This window comes from Polypterus senegalus, chromosome 11 (genome assembly GCF_016835505.1).
Source record: "Polypterus senegalus isolate Bchr_013 chromosome 11, ASM1683550v1, whole genome shotgun sequence".
Lineage (NCBI taxonomy): Eukaryota > Metazoa > Chordata > Cladistia > Polypteriformes > Polypteridae > Polypterus > Polypterus senegalus.
Window position 1 is genome coordinate 165,451,454 of NC_053164.1, and position 22,183 is coordinate 165,473,636.

General features: G+C 36.4%; 1 protein-coding gene across 2 annotated transcripts in view; it reads left to right on the top strand.

Annotated features, from left to right (window-relative positions):
- gnsa (glucosamine (N-acetyl)-6-sulfatase a) overlaps positions 1-22,183 on the top strand; it is a 103,309-nt gene that overhangs the window by 75,493 nt on the left and 5,633 nt on the right. Inside the window, exons 10-13 of one of the 2 annotated variants that reach the window (XM_039770042.1) lie at positions 1,764-1,865; positions 6,731-6,781; positions 9,972-10,082; positions 10,267-10,377. In XM_039770042.1, coding sequence (XP_039625976.1) covers positions 1,764-1,865; positions 6,731-6,781; positions 9,972-10,082; positions 10,267-10,377 — 375 coding nt within the window. The remainder of the gene's footprint in view (positions 1-1,763; positions 1,866-6,730; positions 6,782-9,971; positions 10,083-10,266; positions 10,378-22,183) is intronic. The other variant, XM_039770043.1, reaches the window with a different exon arrangement.

Here is a 22,183-nt window from a genome sequence, read left to right on the forward strand (position 1 = left end):
TTCACTGTCTGTATCTTTTAATTCCCCTTTACTATTCCTGATAAACTTGAACTCCTCCTTAACTGTTCTTTTACTATTAAAATACTAAAAGTATCTCTTGGGGTCTTCTTTTCCCTTATCTGCTATATTCCTCTCCAACTGTCTTTTAGCCTCCCTGATATCCTTCTTAATGGTTGCCCTCATGTTCTCATACGTTCTACGATTCACTTTGCAGTCATTAGTCTTATATGCCTTATACAGCAGTTTTTTTCTTTGCAACTTCTTTTTTAAATCTTTATTAATCCACCATGGAGTCTTTTTTTTTAGTTTCCTATTAATTCCAGATTTAGGTATGTTTCTGTCCTGCATTACATGTAACACATTTTTAAACCTGTTCCACTGATCCTTGACTGTCTCCACATTTAAAAGCTTATCCCAGTGTATCCTACTTAGACTTTGTCACATCTGCTCAAAATTAGCCCTCCCAAAGTTCAACTTCACAATTTTAGTCTTTGCATCTGCACTCTTACAAAATACTGAGAACGGTATTACACTATGGTCACTTGACCCTAGTGGTTCAATCACCTCTACACCCTCAATTCTATCCTGATCATTACAGAATACTAAATCCAGACAGGCTTCACCCTGTGTTGGTGCTTTAACATGCTGTGTTAAAAAATAGTCACTGATTACTTCTAAAAACTCCTGCTCTTGTGCTCTTCCATTTGCAAGATTATCCCAGTTAATATTTGGATAATTAAAGTCCCCCATGACTATAATATCCCCCTGTAAACTTACCTTTTTGATATTACTAAAAAGATGTGTGTTGAAATTACTGTCTGAATTGGGTGGTCTATAACACACTCCTAAAATAAGAACTCTTTCCCTAATATTTTCCAGGTGAAGCCACATGTCCTCACTAAGATGGGGCTCATCATCCAACTAAAGAGGTCTTGCATTTAAACCCTGTTTGGCATAAACAGCAACCCCACCTCCTTTTCTGTTCTGTCTGTCCTTCCTAAAAAATGTGTATCCCTCTATGTTACACTCATCCCCATCTTTGTTATTTAGAGATCTTCAGTGTGTGGTTGCATCTTCAGTTTCCTGTTAGATTGTATGCACATGTCAGTTCAACATTTGAAAGGGTTGCTAAACTTCTGAACCCAGTCATTTCCTTCTATGTACAGTAATTTCAGGAATTTGGTGTTTTTAAGCTGTTCTCAACAGTTAGAAAAGGTAGCAATATATCATAAATTTTCCACAATTCAAAGTTTAAGGTTAAGTTGAAGGTTAAATGACAACAAAATAAAAAACAGATTAAACATCTGCAATAATCGTGTACTACTCTAATCCCATGCAACGTGCTGACCAGATGGAGTCAATAACATGCTTATCTGGGTGTGCATTTGAATCTAAGTATCTAGGAATAGTATAGTGCAACATTTTTTAAACCTTGTCTTTGTAATATTTCTGCAATATTTTAATGATTTTATGATTGTAATCAAATATAGTATATATTGTAGTCAAGTATTGGCACCAGCAATGATGGTTGCACAAATATTCCTGTTATCAGTTTTGAAGAAATTCAAAATTAGCCACAAGTCTAATCTTTGACAATTTTACTAAAACAGAAATTTACTTTCTGGTGAAGGCTCCTTTCCTCTCAATAATAATGTATACTTTTCAGCAGTTTCTTTTTCCTAAAATGCTTTATTTGTGAAAGTACTTAAAAATGTTTATTCTGTTAAATATAGTCATATAAATATGTATATATTCTGTCACAGATGCTTGTTGCAAATATTGATCTTGGGCCAACAATTTTGGACATTGCAGGATATAATGTCAGCAAAACAAAAATGGATGGCATGTCTTTTCTCCCCCTTATGGTATGTTTGCATTATTTTTTCTTAAGTTTGGTCTTTGTACTATAGTTCCAGAATAAGTCATCAATGGTAATTTGGGTGCCACCATGCCACTGTTAATGAAATAAAATAAGGTCTGTACTAAAATTTGGGCCAAAGGGTATTTAAATATACTTTCTATGGATATGAAGTAATATTAATTAATTTGAGTTAGTATTCAAGTGTTTAGATTATTTCTAAAATGAATCAACTGTAATATTTAAGTTGATGTAACAATTTTATACATTTGCATGTTATGCATCACAAGAGTAAGCAGTGTCATGTGGTGTACATTTAGCAGTGGATGAGCATATTTTTTAAGTCATTTATTTTGTCACCTTTTAGATACTGATAACTGGTAGTCTTTTAAATTATTCAAAGTATCAGGGATTAAAATCACTTATACAGTACAGGCCAAAAGTTTGGACACACCTCCTCATTCAATGTGTTTTCTTTATTTTCATGACCATACCATACATTGGTAGATTCTCACTGAAGGCATCAAAACTATGAATGAACACGTGGAGTTATGTACTTAACAAAAAAAGGTGAAATAACTGAAAACATGTTTTATATTCTAGTTTCTTCAAAATAGCCACCCTTTGATCTGATTACTGCTTTGCACACTCTTGGCATTCTCTCGATGAGCTTCAACAGGTAGTCACCTGAAATGGTTTTCACTTCACAGGTGTGCCTTATCAGGGTTACTAGCAAAATACTCGCGCTTCGCAGCGGAGAAGTAGTGCGTTCCAGAACCCCCCGCGATAGATAAAAAATCCACAAAGTAGAAACCATATGTTTTGTATGGTTATTTTTATATATTTTAAGTCCTTATAAACTCTCCCACACTGTTAACATTATTAGAGCCCTCTAGACATGAAATAACACCCTTTAGTCAAAAGTTTAAACTGTGCTCCATGACAAGACAGAGATGACAGTTCTTTCTCACAATTAAAAGAATGCCAACATATATTCTCTTCAAAGGAATGCGTGTCAGGAGCAGAGAATGTCAGAGAGAGAGAGCGCGAGAGAAAAGCAAACAATCAAAAAAATCAATACATGCTTTTGGGCTTTTAAGTATGTCGAAGCACCGCAATAAAGCAGCAATTTTTAGAGGAGTGTCTGTATCCTTTAGGCAAACAGCCTCTGTGCAAACAACCCCTCTGCTCACAACCCCTCCGTCAGGCGCAGAGAATGTCAGAGAGAGTGAGAGAGACAGAGAAAAGCAAACAATCAAGCACCGCGTGGGAAGCATATCGTATGTCATTGAGGAGTTTTAGTTAATACGTAATACATGCTCTGATTGGGTAGCTTCTAAGCCATCCGCCAATAGCATCCCTTGTATGAAATCAACTGGGCAAACAAACTGAGGAAGCATGTACCATAAACTAAAAGACCCATTGTCTGCAGAAATCCGCGAACCAGCAAAAAATCTGTGATATACAGTGGTGTGAAAAACTATTTGCCCCCTTCCTGATTTCTTATTCTTTTGCATGTTTGTCACACAAAATGTTTCTGATCATCAAACACATTTAACCATTAGTCAAATATAACACAAGTAAACACAAAATGCAGTTTTAAATGATGGTTTTTATTATTTAGGGAGAAAAAAAATCCAAACCTACATGGCCCTGTGTGAAAAAAGTAATTGCCCCCTTGTTAAAAAAATAACCTAACTGTGGTGTATCACACCTGAGTTCAATTTCTGTAGCCACCCCCAGGCCTGATTACTGCCACACCTGTTTCAATCAAGAAATCACTTAAATAGGAGCTGCCTGACACAGAGAAGTAGACCAAAAGCACCTCAAAAGCTAGACATCATGCCAAGATCCAAAGAAATTCAGGAACAAATGAGAACAGAAGTAATTGAGATCTATCAGTCTGGTAAAGATTATAAAGCCATTTCTAAAGCTTTGGGACTCCAGCGAACCACAGTGAGAGCCATTATCCACAAATGGCAAAAACATGGAACAGTGGTGAACCTTCCCAGGAGTGGCCGCCGACCAAAATTACCCCAAGAGCGCAGAGACGACTCATCTGAGAGGTCACAAAAGACCACAGGACAACGTCTAAAGAACTGCAGGCCTCACTTGCCTCAATTAAGGTCAGTGTTCACGACTCCACCATAAGAAAGAGACTGGGCAAAAACGGCCTGCATGGCAGATTTCCAAGACGCAAACCACTGTTAAGCAAAAAGAACATTAGGGCTCGTCTCAATTTTGCTAAGCAATATCTCAATGATTGCCAAGACTTTTGGGAAAATACCTTGTGGACTGATGAGACAAAAGTTGAACTTTTTGGAAGGCAAATGTCCCGTTACATCTGGCGTAAAAGGAACACAGCATTTCAGAAAAAGAACATCATACCAACAGTTAAATATGGTGGTGGTAGTGTGATGGTCTGGGGTTGTTTTGCTGCTTCAGGACCTGGAAGGCTTGCTGTGATAGATGGAACCATGAATTCTACTGTCTACCAAAAATCCTGAAGGAGAATGTCCGCCATCTGTTCGTCAACTCAAGCTGAAGCAATCTTGGGTGCTGCAACAGGACAATGACCCAAAACACACCAGCAAATCCATCTCTGAATAGCTGAAGATAAACAAAATGAAGATTTTGGAGTGGCCTAGTCAAAGTCCTGACCTGAATCCAATTGAGATTCTATGGCATGTCCTTAAAAAGGCGGTTCATGCTAGAAAACCCTCAAATAAAGCTGAATTACAACAATTCTGCAAAGATGAGTGGGCCAAAATTTCTCCAGAGCTCTGTAAAAGACTCATTGCAAGTTATTGCAAACGCTTGATTGCAGTTATTGCTGCTAAGGGTGGCCCAACCAGTTATTAGATTCAGGGGGCAATTACTTTTTCACACAGGGCCATGTAGGTTTGGATGTTTTTTCTCCCTAAATAATAAAAACCATCATTTAAAAACTGCATTTTGTGTTTTCTTGTGTTATATTTGACTAATGGTTAAATGTGTTTGATGATCAGAAACATTTTGTGTGACAAACATGCAAAAGAATAAGAAATCAGGAAGGGGGCAAATAGTTTTTCACACCACTGTATATTTAGATGTGCTTACATTTAAAATCCGCGATGGAGTGAAGCTGTGAAAGTCGAAGCGCGATATAGCGAGGGATCACTGTATTGACATCTTTAAATCTTGGTTCTCAATCCAGAAGACTGTCCAGTACACATCCTGCAACTGACAGAATGTAAAAACTACCTTAGCTGGCTTTACTCAATTTGGAGGAGCAGCAGGGCTTATCAAAGCACCCCTGGGAATGCCAACTGCCTACCTCTGGCACATAGAATGAGTCCAGTAAGTTGGTATATTATCCACTTGCTTCCCAGTGCTTGTAACCATAGGCAAAAATGAGGATATAAACAGAGTGGTAATTGAAAAGTATTTTGTCCTAGAATTTTGCCACCAATGCCTGGTACAGTGCAACAATAGTCATTCTTCCAATTGCTAATTCCCTCACTCATGAATGACACCATAATTTACTTAAGCTCTATTCTTAGGCTGTGTTTATACTTGATGTGACTGTGCTCCTGTGGACTCGTCTGCTAAGCAAGCAGTGTGTACTGTTCATACTTGCGCTCTTATTTTACATAAATCTGCAAGATTTAACCAAGTGGCAGTGTGAGATATTATCATGGTGAGAAAACATTTTGCTTCCCTGTGTTATGAATTGCTTGAAACATCCATCAAATTCCAAGGACACCTTACCACAGCCTTGCCACCTTCCAATCTCTGAAAAGAATGCATTTTTTTTTAATGATTACATCCATCAATCCACGGATGTGCCGAATGCTAGCTGGAAGACAGAAACAATCCCTGCATGGGGCATCAGCTCATTGCAAGGTGAATACGAGCACACACACACACACTAGAGTCATTTTACCATCACCAAATCCCCAAACCTGCATGTCTTTGGAAGGAAACCTGAGCACACTGTGGAAACCCACCAGGAAAACATGTAAACTCCAGGCAGGGAACACCAGGAATGTGACTCCTTCTGTGGCAGCAGCACTACTACTCCATCACTGTGCCGCCACCATATGTCATTATTAACAGTATTCATTATTTAAATGAAGTTAACGATTTATCTGTAAAATGTAATATACATAGTTTTATGTATTTAATCATGAATGTGACATCAAGTATAAATCTAAGGATTCTAAATGTGCAGACAGCTGGAATATCATACATTTAATATGTTCTGTGTGGCACTTGCGTCATGTTAATATATGAAGATGTGCTCAGAGGGTGCATCAAATGAACACTGGGAATGCATGGCATTCATGATGCCTGCATGTATGTGTTCAGAGCATGAAGTATAAACCGGCCCTTAGAGTTGCTATTCTTCCTCATCCTTTGAGAGCAAACATTCACTTTCTAGGTGAGGATCATAATTTTAGATGTTAATATTTAGATTTTCTTCCTAGATGCATCAGAGCATGATCAGAAAGAAACAAAAAGAAAAATGTGTTTAAATGGCAGAAAGCCAAACTGAGTATACTGTAAGGGCCGGTTTATACATTATAGCTGGCACACATTCCCAGTTTTCTTTTGACACGTCTTCTGAGCACGTCATCACAAATTAACGCAATGTGTGCGCGAGTTGCTGTACTAGCAAAAATATGGGTGCCGTGTGAGTGCATGTTTTTGTACGTGACATCTGCATTATTTTATTATCAACTTGTGATAGCAGGCTTGCATCTCCAACAGGATCAATCTGCCTGCTTCAATGTTTGATGAATGGTTTGATGTGGTGAAGCAAATTATCAAACTTAAATGCTGACATGCAAATTTCTTCATGATGCTTTTTTGCATCTATTTCTCATATAGGCAATACAGACATCACTTGTACCCCATCGTAATAATGTGGCACATTTAAAGGTATGACATGCTGTCTTGACATTCTGTGTCACTGTTGTCATCTTTTTTGGATTCTTTGAACAGCATCAGAATGAAGATAATTTTTATTTTTAACATCTTTTGTTCCTTCAAAACATAACTTGATGAAACCGGATGTTGTTTTCTCCCTGTGACGATTTCTTGCACTGACACCTGGTGTAATCCTCCAGATTTACTTAAAGTACACGTACAAGTATAAACAGTGCACTGCTTGCATAGCAGTAGCGTTCTCCAGCTCGTTCGTTGCATAGAATTAAGTATATCCACTTCCTGAGCTGTGAATGCACATTGTTACTATGGCCATTAAAAATACAAACGTCATAGGGCATTAGACACCCTTTGTGGGGATCCACTCTAAATTAATGTGTAAAGTAAACAAATAGCACACAGCTACAAATTGATCACTGACCTTACAGATACTTTGGTGCTGGGGTCACAAAAGGACATGCATTTCTTTTAAACATGGTCTTTATTATGTTACTAATATCAATATTACTAAACGTGATATAACAACTGTGAAATGTGATTTCTAATTGTTTAAATTCTAATAAGGCAGACCTTTCTTCTCTGTCATACTCCTCCAGCTATATCTATCATACCTCATGCAACTACTAAAGTCTTGCAATAGTACTACATAGTCAGTAGATGGTACTTGGACAATAAGTAAAGCCAAATACTTTGAACAGTCATTTATTACTTAGCAAACGTTTTGCCATCTACTCATGAGGCAACTCCAATGTGTAGTAGAGAGCCCAACCCAGTTGAGATGCCTGATTCTAGAGCTCACATTGATCTCTGGGGTGAAGCCGTATGTATACACTCAATGGCCACTTAGGTATTAGTATACTGTTGTAGCAACGTGTACTACCTGCTTTTGCCTTCAGAACAGTTTGAATTCCTGAAGGCATGGATTCAACAACATCCTGTAAGTCTTCCTTTGTATTTAGGTCCAAGGTGAATCAACAATATCTTGCCATTCCTGCAAATTTTCTATCACATATCCATGTTGAGAACCTCATATTGCATCACATCCCAAAGTTATTGAATTAAATTGAGATCTAGGGACTCTGTAGACAGCCGAGGTCACGGTCAAGTTTATGGAACCAGCTTGAGGTGATCCATGCTTTCTGATATGGTACATTGTATGGTTGGAAATATCCATTTGAAGTAAAGAGTAAACTTTGACCGTAAAGGGATGTGCATGGACTGCAAGCAGTGCCTAGGAACACCGGCAGTCGGAGAATGATCAAATGATATTACAGAACCTAATATGTGTCAAGAAAACATTCACCACACAACTACACTAATAAAACCAGCCTGAACATCTGACACAAGGCATAATGGATGCATGGATACATACTGTTTTGTTCTTAAACTCTGACCCTACCAATCTTCATTCAGTATTTTTTAGCAGAGATAAGTGGAATCCTGTGTAGTCTTCCACTGCTTTAGCCCATCTGCTGCAAGGTTCTGTGTTGGTTCAGAGATGACCGTCTGTACACTACTGTTGTAAAGATGTGTTATTGGAGTAATTCTATCATTTCTGCCTACAGAACTTCAACTTGCTGGATATTTTTTTTTTTTGTTTATTGCATCCTTCTCTGTAGTGTATGAAATTCCAAGGAGGAAATCTGTTTCTGAAATACTGGAAATAACACACACGTGTTTCATATTCTGATCTGTGGTCAACTCATCTGTGGCAGTTAACTCTCTTTTGACCATATTTGTATGCTATAGGTGTTGATAAGGATGTCACAATACCAACATTTTTGTATTCAATAACAATACTGGAAGAAATTTGAAATATACCTTTCTATACCACGGCAAAAACAGAAATCTAAATGAACAATATTGTTTCTTTTTCTGTAGTACAATAGTTTCTGTATAAATACTAACAGTAACGACAGCTTTAAAATGCTGGTATATCCATCAAATAGTTACCTAACTGACATTTAAGTAAACAAGTATTGGTATTCATAAATATCAAAATACAAAAACAACATTTATTTATATAGCACATTTTCATACAACAAGTAGCTCAAAGTGCTTTACATACTGAAGAAAAGAAAAATAAAAGACAAAATAAGAAATTAAAATAAGACAACATTAGTTAACATAGAAAAGGAGTAAGGTCCGATGGCCAGGGTGGACAGAAAAAACAGAAAAAAAACTCCAGACGGCTGGAGAAAAAAAAAAAAATCTGCAGGGGTTCCAGGCCACGGGACCACCCAGTCCCCTCTGGGCATTCTACCTAACATAAATGAAACAGTCCTCTTTGTAGTTGCAAAGCAAATGCAATGCAAAGCTTGAATTTTAATTTGTGGCAGAGATGTCCCAGTGTAACAACAAATAGGGAGTTTATAACCTTGAAGGGATTTCAGCATTTGGTTTATAAAGAATGATTATATCATGAATTATCTGATTTATTTATCATGCGCATATTTAAAATGAATTCTGACATTTTCTATCCAGTAACTGAAAAATACTGCTTAAAATCCATACTAAATATAAAATTCACACATAATTATATATGTACTGCTGAATCACTGAATTTCAAGATAACTTAGAATATTTCCATTTAAACAAACTGTTCAAATCTGTTTTTGTAGCAAAATACTTTAAAAATGTGGTACATCAGAGAGCCACTCTGTTATGTTTGTAACATTTGCTATTGCAAGGTTTTATATTTGCATTATTAGCTGGTTTAAAAAAAAAAGAATACAGTACTATTTAATGGATTAGTCAAATTAATTCAAATTTCAAATGTCAGAAACTCATGGTGGTTTAATTTTTCAAATTTGCCCCTTCTTTTTTTTTACATATGTACCAACTTTAAAACTTCTTGTGTGAAATCAAACTTGTTAGTTTTACATTAATCCTTTGTTTCAGAATTCCTGTTAAACAACCTTTGTTTTTTACCTGGGAGATCACATCTTATATCTTAAGTCTAATTCTAATTCAGTATTAGAAAATTACTTTGGCTGTCATCACCAGTTCTTAATAAATCTGTAAGTGTGGGGCAGTATTGCATTATTCAACATACCATATAAAAATTTGACGTGTGCTTTTACTTATGGGTTATACTAATGAACATGGTGTTCTAGCATTGTTCTTATTAGCCCTGGGTAGATCTTCAATGCTGCTTTCATTAATAGTTTTTTTCTCACTTCAGACTGGCAAACAAGAGAATATGACTTGGAGAACAGATATCTTGGTTGAATATGAAGGAGAAGGACACAATGTTAGTGATCCTGATTGCCCTGGACTGGGTCCTGGTGTTGCAGTAAGTGATATAATTATTAATGCTATGGCCATTACCTATAGATTTGGTTCATAAGTTGACATAATGTAATAGCTTAGACCTTTTGTTATTTAAAACATATGAAGTTTTCATTCACAAACAGATTTTCCTAGAACATGACTTTTGCTCCTAACCTGTTATCTTGGCTTCTCTTAATATTTTTAAGGAGTGTTTCCCAGATTGTGTGTGTGAAGATGCATATAACAACACCTATGCTTGTGTGAGGACAATTGCTACGTCGGCCGACTTGCAGTATTGTGAATTTGATGATGCTGAGGTAAACATTATGTAACATATATTGTTTTAAAAGTATTTTAAAATTTAGAGAATTGAATTGTGTTATTTTAGAAGTGGACATCGTGTATCACATTTACATTTTTGTTCTGTAAATTGTCCATGGTGTATAGATGTACAAAATTATCTATTTTCTATCAGGAAATTCAAAAAATATATTAAAGCTGCAATAAAATCCTCCATGCCATAGTTCATTCTGCCTGCGTAAAAGTTTTATTTGAAACTAGTGTGATAGAACAATAGACTTGAACACACTTGAATATAATTGATAATTTCTGACCCACTTTTCCTGTTTGGCGTCTGTCCCAGTTAAATTGTGGATAAGAAAATAATATATTATGTGAAATGGAAGAATTCCTATTGTAGTAAACTTACAATTGCAGACAGTAAAGGTTTCTGTGTACACATGATAACTAGAGTAAAGTGTGTGCAAAGAAACAATCACATATGAATGTTTGGTTTATAAAAAAAAGCAAAACTTTAAGAAAAACTGGTTGCAAACCCTACAAATAGACCCTTGGTTGATAACATTTTTTCTTTATATGGATGCTGTGGTTTAAACAAAGATATTATGTGATGTATCAATAGAATAAGCAACTTTTCTGAAAGGTCAATCAATAATGTTTGATTTCTACTACTAATGTAAGCACTTAATTATATTAAGGTCGTAGCAATAAATTATACATTTAAAAGTAATTTTGAAAAATATATTATAAAAATGAAACGTAAAATGTGAAACTTCAATAACTAAATTGAAACTCTGTGCAATTTTATTCAACTAACTTTATTACATAACTTGAAACATAAAAGCAATATTGAAGTATCCCTCCAATCGTGGTTATGGACATATCTATTTTGTTAGCTCTGCCATGGTTCTAAAAGAAATCTCTGTGATTTTGAAAGAGGATTGAATGTTAGCACGCATTTGGTCAGTGGTATTTGTAATAAAGACGACTGATCTTGCTCCTGTTTATTGAGAAACTGTGTTTATTGACATGGATGTTTTAGGTAAATTCTCTAAGGCCATCTATGGACAATAGCACAAGCTCTTTAACTATGAATCCTGTGAATTGATTTATATTGTGAGGGAAACAGGCAGGCAGTTCTCAATTATTAAAATTTAAGACAAAAACATGTTTTTCTAAGAACAGTTAATTAAGAAATTATGTGTAGAATTCTGTTTTCAGGATGAAGTCATATAAATCCTCCTTTGCCTTGTTCTCAACAAATACACACACCAAGGAAGCCTAGAAGTCGTCAGAATGCTTGTTTCTTACAATGGAAAATTCTTGTGGAACTTTTATGAAATGTAAATTTTCCTAGCATGTGCAGTGTGCACCAATTACCATAATGTTTATTGTTGTAAATAGAGAGCGATTGCAGATTCTTAAATCTGTCCTATTGTAAAGCATTGGGGTCTGCTACGTTCCTGCTACATTTCTACACATTTGTGTGATCTATAGTGCTTTGTGATAGTCCAGCATTCTTTTAAAACCTTTAAAATACATTAGGTGTGTTCTCTATTTTGTCACTTGCCATTAGTGACAATTGTCACTGTGTTTTAAAGATACTGGATTGGGGTCGTGGAATTGTGCATAATATGAAAACAGTTATTATTTGGAATTAGTTGTGTAAGCTTAAGTTAGAGGCAGCTGAATCGCTTTGGCAATCCTCCAACATTATACTGTATAATGTAGATTTTTTTATTTTGTTATGTTCTAACCTTCTATTAAGGAAGATGTAACTAAATCATCACACATCTCTTGTCTGCTGCTAAATAATATAGCCTGTAGTGTTTTTTCAAATACCCATCTGCTTATTATGTATGTTAAATCATGCATCCATGATTTTTTTTAATTTCTTTTTAAACACTTTACACAGTCTTCATGTCTTAGTGAGCATAATACATTGCCTTGTTTCCAAAATTACCTTGTAATCTGAAAATATAATTCCTGTAGCCGCCAGAGTAAGGCGAAATCAGACATGAGTAAAACGCATGTCTAAAGAAATCTCACAGTCCAAAAGTTTGTTTTAAAAATATTTAGTGAAAGTTAAAAGCAAATAATCCACACAAGAGTAAAAGAAAAAATAGTTACACACGTAGAATAAAAGGCAAAAAAAAAGAAAAAATGTATCTTCTATAAATTTAGCTTTTCTTGAGAAACTTTAGTTATTTCTGTATTTAAAAGTTCTTTACTTCTTCTTTCTATACTTAAAGGTTCTTAATTTCTTCTTCTGTATGCCTTAAGCATACAACAACAACAATATTTATTTTTATAGCACATTTTCATACAAATAATGTAGCTCAAAGTGCTTTACATGATGAAGAAAAGAGAAATAAAAGACAAAGTAACAATTAGAATAAGACAACACTAATTAACATAGAATAAGAGTAAGGTCCAATGGTCAGGGAGGACAGAAAAAAAAAACTCCAGACGGCTGGAAAGAAAAAATAAAATCTGCAGGGGTTCCAGGCCACGGGACCGCCCAGTCCCATCTGGGCATTCTACCTAACATAAATGAAACAGTCCTCTTTGTATTTAGGGTTCTCTTGGAAGGACTTGATGATGATGGTCATGCAGACTTCTGGCTTTTAATCCGTCAATGTAGGACATCACGGTGCTTTGATTAGGTGGTGATGGCGCAGATCGGCAGCACAGAAAACCGGGAAAAGAAACAAAAGAGAGAGTAGGGGTCAGTATGGATTTTAGAGCCACCATGAATAGTTATTATAATGAATTGAATATACAGAGTATCAGGATTAGATGAAGGGTAAGTTATCAGAAAGCCATGTTAAAGTAATGTGTTTTTAGCAGTTTTTTTAAAGTGCTCCACCATGTCAGCCTGGTGAATTCCTATTGGCAGGCTATTCCAGATTTTAGGTTCATAACAGCAGAAGGCCGCCTCACCACTTCTTTTAAGTTTTGCTCTTGGAATTCTAAGCAGATACTTATCTGAGGATCTAAGGTTACGATTTGGAAAATAGGGTGTCAGACATTCCAATATATAAGATGGAGCGAGATTATTTAAGGCTTTGTAAACCATAAACAGTATTTTAAAGTCAAAGTGTAGTGACATCAAAACTGGAGAAATGTGCTTGGATGTTCTTTTCCTAGTTAGGATTCTAGCAGCTGCATTCTGCACTCGTTGCAAACGATTTATGTCTTTTTTGGGTAGTCCTGAGGGGAGTGCATTACAGTAATCTAGAAGACTGAAAACAAAAGCGTGAACTAATTTCTCAGCATCTTTCAATGATATAAGAGGTCTAACTTTTGTTATGTTTCTTAAGTGAAAAAATGCTGTCCTAGTGGTCTGATTAATATGCGATTTAAAATTCAGGTTACAGTCAACAGTTACCCCTAAGTTCTTTACCTCTGTCTTGACTTTTAATCCTAATGCATCAAGTTTATTTCTAATAATCTCATTGTCTCCATTATTGCCATTCACTAAAATGTCAGTTTTCTCTTTATTTAGCTTGAGAAAATTACTATTCATCCAATTAGAAACACAAGTAAGACATTGTGTTAGTGAATTAACAGCGTCTGGGTCATCAGGTGCTATAGATAAATACAGCTGTGTGTCATCAGCATAGCTGTGGTAACTCACGTTGTGCCTCGAGATAATCTGACCTAATGGAAGCACGTAGATTGAGAAGAGCAGTGGACCCAGGATAGAGCCTTGTGGAACACCATATCGGATATCATGTGTCTTTGAGTTGTAATTACCACAACTAACAAAGAATTTTCTACCTGCCAGGTAGGATTCAAACCAATTTAAGACACTGCCAGAGAGGCCCACCCATTGACTAAGGCGATTTCTAAGAATGTTGTGATCAATGGTGTCAAATGCGGCACTCAGATCTAAGAGGATGAGAACAGATAAATGGCCTCTGTCTGCATTCACCCGCAAGTCATTTACTACTTTAACGAGTGCAGTTTCTGTGCTGTGATTTGTTCTAAAACCTGACTGAAATGTATCAAGAATAGCATGTTTATTGCGATGGTTATTTAACTGCATAATGACTGCCTTCTCTAAAATTTTACTTAAGAAAGGCAGGTTAGATATGGGTCTAAAATTTTCATAAGCAGAGGGATCAAGATTATTTTTCTTGAGTAGGGGTTTAACTACAGCAGTCTTAAGACAGTCTGGGAAGACCCCCGTATCTAATGACGAGTTTACTATGTCAAGAATATTATCAATTAGCACGCCTGATACTTCTTTGAAAAACTTGTTGGTATTGGGTCAAGGACGCAGGTGGAGGGTCTCAGTTGAGAAATTATTTTATGTAAATCAGGTAAATCTATCCTAGTGAAAGAGTTTAATTTGTTTATAACGGAGTACTGGGGCTCAGGAGGATCCGCAGTGTTGGGGAGATATACTATATTATTTCTAATATCATTAATTTTTTGATTGAAGAATACAGCAATACCCTCACAGGTTTCACTGGAGGTATTTTGGAGGCATTCCTTTGTGTTACCTGGGTTTAGAAAACAATCAATCGTAGAGAATAAGACTCTGGGATTACTAGCATTGTTATTTATAATCTTAGAGAAATAGCAGCGCCTCTCAAACCAGACTGTGTTATTGTATTCTGTTATTTTAACCTTCATTATTTCATAGTGGATAGTTACTTTAGTTTTCCTCCATTCACGCTCAGCTCTCCAGCATGTTCTCTTTAAATCAGACACTCTTTGGGTCTTCCATGGTATAACAATGCTAGAAGATTTTTTAACTGTCTTTTCAGGTGCAACTATGTCAACAGCAGCTCTCACCTTAGTATTACATTTTTCCACCTTGCTATTATAGTTAGCACTATAAACGGACTGATTGCTTAGAATGTTTGTAAGTTTTAAGGCTGCTGATGAATCAAAGAAGTGTTTTTAACAATATGCTTCTCATGAATGTTTTCTATCATTATTTCTTTATTAAGCAGTAAAAGAAAGTGGTCTGATAGACCAATATCAATGACCTGCTTTACATCAATTTTTAGTCCTTTGGTAATTACTAAGTCTAACGTATGATATGCTTTATGTGTAGGCTGATTGACGAGCTGTCTCAAATCAAGTCCAGGAGGTTCATGAATTCTTTTACTTTTTTGTCACACTGATTATAGATATGAAAGTTAAAGTTGCCGACTATTAAGAGTGTGTCATAGTTCATAATTAAAATTGACATTAAGTCTGAGAATTCCTCAAAGAAAGACGCATTGTATTTAGGAGCTCTGTACACGGATAATACTAGAAATTGAGAATCTCCATGAATAATAACGGCGAGATACTCAAAGGACTTGAATTTACCAAAACTGACATCTTTACACTTTAACCGGCACGAGTAGATATAGCATACGGTTCAACACTTAAATAAATGCTGTTTTACGAGTTACTTCAAACTCAAAAGGCCCGTAGGCCGGTTGGCACATAGGCATGTGCTCAGGCACGATTTAAAACTTTATGCCTTCCATACCTTACTCAAGGCAAGGCTGTCACTAACTGAAGAACATTGTTCACTCAAAGCTGTTAGAAATGGCAGGAATACACCAATACAATTCTATTTACAGGGGTCATAGGAACCTCCTATAGACTATGCATTGTCATCTACTAAAATATTCATGAATCTTGTATAACTAGGAAAATGGCTCTTACACATCCGGACCCTAATTGTTTATGCTAGGGCAGAAATCAATTACTTTAACTTTACTTATTAAGAGCCTTCACTACTCTACAGAAGTTAAACCAAACTTTAGAAACTTAAAACTTAAATTCTACTATACTAAACAGTAAACTTAAGGAACTTAGAACTTAAACTCTACTATAATAACACAAGCACTAAACTTAAAATTAGGCATGCAAAAAGAAAAATTAGTCATTTCAATCATTGTTGCTTCCTGGAGCAGGCACAGTTTGTTCACAAGTCTGTCCAGTGTGCTGGTCTAGATCTGCACACAAACTCTTCTGACTGCCCCTTTTGCATCTGGCATTGTCTTTACCCAGGAGTTACAGGGTGTAGCATCTTATAATTTCGCCCACAATGTCCAATTTCTTTATGAACTTGTTGCATAATTAGAGTAGCAATATGCGAATCCTTCTGATAAATTGCAGGGTGTTTTGCTTCTTCTGGAATAGCTGATTTGCTGAGTCTTCCTCCAACTCTCAATATTCCATCTTGCAGGACTGGGTCCAGTTTGTTGATTTTACCTTTCTTTACAAGCTGATTTTTGTGCAAGGCTTTAACCTCCTCTGGGTAAGCTTGTAGTTGACTGAGGTCAATAAGTTTGTCTTCTGCTTTAGAAAAGTCATTTAGAGACAGTGGCTTTAGTCTCATTGATAATTTGTAGTCTTTCATATGTTCTGTGATTAGTGTCTTTTGTTTTTTTGGGCTGTCTCCAGATTGACTGACTGCATATTAAATTACTTTCTCTCTTCTTTCAGATGCAGTAGCACTTCTTTGAATCTAAGGAACCAAGCTATTGCTTTCTTTATATTGTACCATTTTGAGTAGTATTTTACGAGTCTTTTTACTGGTTCGATTTTTTTCTTCTACGTTTGCAAAATTAACTACACACCTTTTGATTTTTAGAGCGTCATTAATAAGCAGGTCCACTTCGTCTGGTCTCTTAGGCCATTCATGTTCTGGTTGCTGCAGGAAGTTTGGGCTTTGTATCCAAGTCTTACTTTTGAAGAAGCTTTCAATTGTCGATCCTCTTGATGCCTGGTCTGCAGGATTTTGTTAAAGGTGCGACGTATCTGCATTGTGAGGGTTGTGTGTGCTCTCTTATCACTGCGATTCTGGTGGCAACAAAAGTTTTGTAGCATGCACTTTCATTTGAAATGTACCTTAGTACTGTGATGCTGTCAGTCCAAAAGATTGATTCTTGCAGGGGAATCTGTAGTTCTTGTTTTAACATTTTGTCCATTTTGACTGCTACCACTGCTGCTGTAAGTTCTAACCTTGGTATAGTGACAGATTTTAGTGATGCCACTCTTGATTTCCCCATTAGAAATGAACAATGTCTCTCATTTTCTTTGTTAGTCACACAGAGGTAGGAAACCGTGTCATACCCATTTTCTGAGGCATCTTCAAAATGATGCATTTGTGCGGTTATTATTTGCCCAAATTCAGGCGGTTTAAAGCACCTGTCTACATTGTAATCCACAAGTCGCTGCAAATCATCCATCTATTTTTTCCATTGCCGAACATATTTATCTTCCACTTCTTGATCCCATGCATTACACAGTTCTCTTAGAATAAACTTAACAGGCAGTATGACTGGTGCTAAAAATCCAAGTGGGTTGTATATTGAACTGACCACTGACATAATACCATGTCTTGTAGCAGGCTTATCTTGCAGCTTCACCTGAAACTTGAAACTGTCAGTCTGTGTGTACCATTGTACACCCAAGGCTCTTTCAACTGGTAACAAATCATGACTTAAGTCTAAGTCTTTTTGATCTATTGCCCGGTCTTCTTCAGCAAGACTGCTCTGCTATTACTTATCTATTTTGTAAGATAAAATCCTCCCTTTAAGCACAGGGTAAATTTTATGGCTTGTTCTTCATTAGCAACTGAGTTTAAACAGTCATCAACATAAAAATTATTTAACACAGTGTTAACTGCTTCCTATGTAGCTGTGCCTCTTAAGGCATTCTCTTTTTCAAGGGTTAACTGTTCAGTGGTTACCTTGATGGCATATCCTTTGTCTAAAATGTCTTTCATGGAAATTTTGTAATCCTCATGGGATGTTGGATACTTTTTAAGTTTCTTTTTAAGTCCAATAGCATGTTGTTCTGCAACACAATGATTGTTTGGCACTTTAAGAGTCTCATCTTTAAAAGGTAAATTAATGCAATGGTGTCCATCTACTAGCCTTGCAGTATCTGAAGCTATGCACATGAATTTAATGTCCTCCTTCTCTTCACAACTGTGCTTGAAAAGTCTATATTGTATTGCTGGAGTAGCATTTGCTCTATCTCCATTATTGTCACAATGTTGACTAAACATCTTTGCAGTCTTTCTTTGTCTGAGCCCTTTATAAATCCATTGACAATCCACCCTTGGAATGTTTTCACAGCATAAGTCTTTCATCTTCACTATGTGTGATGTGCCATGGTTCCATGACTTTGCGGGCATTTGTACTTAACAACAGCAATATTAATAATAGAATTGTAATTATAATATTATTGCTCTGGTCAGCATTTATCTGGGGTTGATGCACGTCTTTTAGATAAGACAATTTCTTGACATCTTTTTCTTTAGGGATGCTGACCCTTTTCTCTGGTACAAAGTTCACTGTGTACACTTTTGGTGCATGAAAAAATGTATTTTCTTTTATTGCCCAGACTTGTAACTCCATTAAGACTGTACACTTCACTAATTTCTGTCTATTCACTTTGTCTCTTTCTTCAGTGCTGATATAGATGTGAGACTTTCTTCCAGAAACATTTAACTGCTTTTACAAACTTTCAGTGCAAAACGTAGTTGAGCTGCCAGAGTCTTTTAGAGCATATGTTTCTACACGTTTTTTCACTTGTTTCAGACTTAACTTGAACTGGAGTCACTGCTAAAGCACACTCTTTACCGGCCCTGGTATCAGAACAAGTCTCTAATGCCTCAACAGAAATTTGGGCTGAGGAAATCTTCTTTTCCGACATAGCATTTTGCTGTTTAGGAGGTGTGGCTTTATCATTGGAGCCTTTTTCCTTATTCATATGCAGAACTACTGGATGTAACTGAGAGCATATTTGACATTTAATCTTCACAGTCTTTACTAAAATGTCCTTGTTTAAGGCACTTAAAGCATAAGCCTTTAGATTTCAAAAAGTCAATTTTACTTTCATAAGTTAATGTCTGAATTGCACTGCATTCATTAAGATCGTGATTTTCATTGCAAAAAAGACCGTGCTTACCGCTAGTACGTCCAGCCATCTCCGCTGTTTTGACTAAGGTGTCTTTATCCATTTTTTTGCCCGCAGAAGAAAAGTTTGTAGCAAAACTGCTTTCTCTCAGGACATCTTTCAAAGGATACTTCTCTTGATCAGTCTCTTCCGTTTCCTTGTCAAAGGTATGGCTTTGTGGAGCTGAACTGTATGTGGGATCCAAAGCTGATGTTGTCTGTTCATCCAGAAAGTTTACTGGATTGGCAAGAGGGGTTCACCTGCTCTCTGTACTTTCATTACTCTGTACTTTGCATTGCCACGGTGCTAGTAGGTCTTGAGGGAGTTTGGAGACTTTAGTATGAAGGTTATCCATACTTTCAAATTGTTGTCCACTTTGTAAATTGGGTATAATGTTTGTACTTCCGCCAAGAAAGTTTGCATAATCACTCTGACCTTCGCCATCGTTTGGCTTTATTAGCGGCCGCCCTTTGTCTTTTCTCATATAGGCATCTGCTTTCCGTAGCTGGTTTCCATAAAGGCTTTCGGGCTTCATTCAGCCTTTTTGATAACCTTCTAACGGTGACAATCTCGTGAGGTGAACCTTTAGTAAACTGTGCTAAAAAGTCCAATTTATATTCAATTCGATTTATTTTCAATAGCTCAGTCAAATGCTCTTATAAAGTCCTTATAAGTCAATGGATCGCCATCAAATACTGGCACTTTTATATGGGGTACACTAGGTGCTTGTGCCTTGCTTTGTTGTTCTTTCGATTGATCATAACATTGTCCATAATGCTCTTGTTGAAAAGGTGCTGGCACTTTATTTTGTTGCTGATAAAGCAATTGCTGAGGATTGTTTTTACTTCTGTTGTTACATGGAAAGTCATGAATACTTGCTTCTTGTGGTTTTGCTCTTCCCACATCTGGTTTCTGAGGGACATCATTAGAATTGGGTTTATCTGAACTTCGATAGCGTCTTTTAAGAACTCTCAATTTTGCTTCTGATTCTGCAATTTCTGCCTCTAAAGCTAATTGTTCTCTTTTAGCTTTCAGCTGTGCTTTCAACTGTGCTTCTTCTATATCTAGAGCCTGTTGCTTTCTTTGATTCTCTGCTTTAATTAACAGCACAGCGTGTGCTGCCTCTTGAGATCTGATGGCACTACTTGAAGTAACCGTTGAGCTTGCATGACTTTTACTTTCACTGGAAATCTGAGAGATACTGTCATCTGGAGAAATGTTAGGAATGTCAGTATTCATTCTGTAATCCTTGAATTGGTTAGCAGAAAAATCAGATTGTTGATTGAGGCTTTTATTTTGGTGTACTTCCAAAACCGAAATCAATGTATTTCCCATAAATATACAACAAGTTTCCATTTTAGCATCAAAGTCCTTTTGTGACATTTCCGTGTATCTTCGTTGCTCTGGAAAGATAACAGTTTGTCGCTTAACCTTTTATATTCATTTTTCAGGTTGAGGAACGGATTCTCGATAGTTGATTTTATATATTCCCAGTTAGATTCTTTTTTTTTTTGTAAATCTGTTATGTTCTTCATCATAAGATATAATTGTTGGTATTTGTAATCCATTTCTGATTGAAGTTTAGTTGTCACTGAATTTAATAGCTTTCTGTCGCCATGGAGATGGTCCTTGGTGACATCGTATTCAACACGACTTTCATTCACACCATGCCGAGCATTCATTCTGCATGTATTTATACCGGCTTCCGGATTCAGATGTCATGGGTGCCCCACAAGGTACTGTACTTATTATACTGTAATTTATACAGTCTCACGAAGAGCTCTAGTAATTCTCAAATATGTCCAACTCCAATCAAAGACAAAGATTAAAGGTACCTGTTCAGTCTTTTTCAAGTTGTCGTTGATTTCTTTTGTCGCAGTCCGATCTCAAGCGTAGGACACACGGGTCACTTTCTTTTATAATCCAAGGCAATTTCAAGTTTTCAATCTTAGGCTGGTTTTTAAACTTTAGGCAGGTTTTAAACTTTAGTGTAGTCGCCGGAGTAAGGAGAAATCAGGCACGGGTAAAACGCATGTCTAAAGAAATCTCAAAATTTAGTTTTAAAAATATTTAGTGAAAGTTAAAAGCAAATAATCCACACAAGAATATGCATTGTCATCTACTAAAATATTCACTAAAATACACTTTGAAAAGAGGTATTAAGTGAAACCCTTCATAAATCAATCAATCAATCAATCAACATTTATTTATATAGCACATATAGCTCAAAGTGCTTTACAAAATAAATAGAAAAATAGAAGACACAATAAAAAATAAACATAAGTCAACATTAATTAACATAGAATAAGTAAGGTCCGATGCCCAGGGTGGACAGAAAAAACAAAAAAAAACTCCAAGAGCTGGAGAAAAAAAATAAAATCTGTAGGGGTTCCAGACCACGAGACCGCCCAGTCCCCTCTGGGCAATCTACCTAACATAAGCCAAACAGTCCTCTTTGGATTTAGGGTTTTCATGGAAGGACCTGATGATGATGGTCACGTAGACTTCTGGCTTTCAGTCCATCAATGTTGGTGCATCATGATGCTTTGAGTAGGTGGTGGTGGCGCAGGCCGCCACGACAAAGAGACCGGAAAAAGAAACAGAAGAGAGAGTAGGGGTCAGTACGGATTTTAGAGCCACTATGAATAGTTATTGTGATGAATTGAACATACAGAGTATCAGGATTATGTTAAAGTGAAGTTATAAAAAGGCCATGTTAAAGTAATGTGTTTTCAGCAGTTTATTTAAAGTGCTCCACTGTATTTGCCTGGCGAATTCCTATTGGCAGGCTATTCCAGATTTTAGGTGCATAACAGCAGAAGGCCGCCTCACCACTTCTTTTAAGTTTAGCTTTTGGAATTATAAGGAGATAGATAGATAGATAGATAGATAGATAGA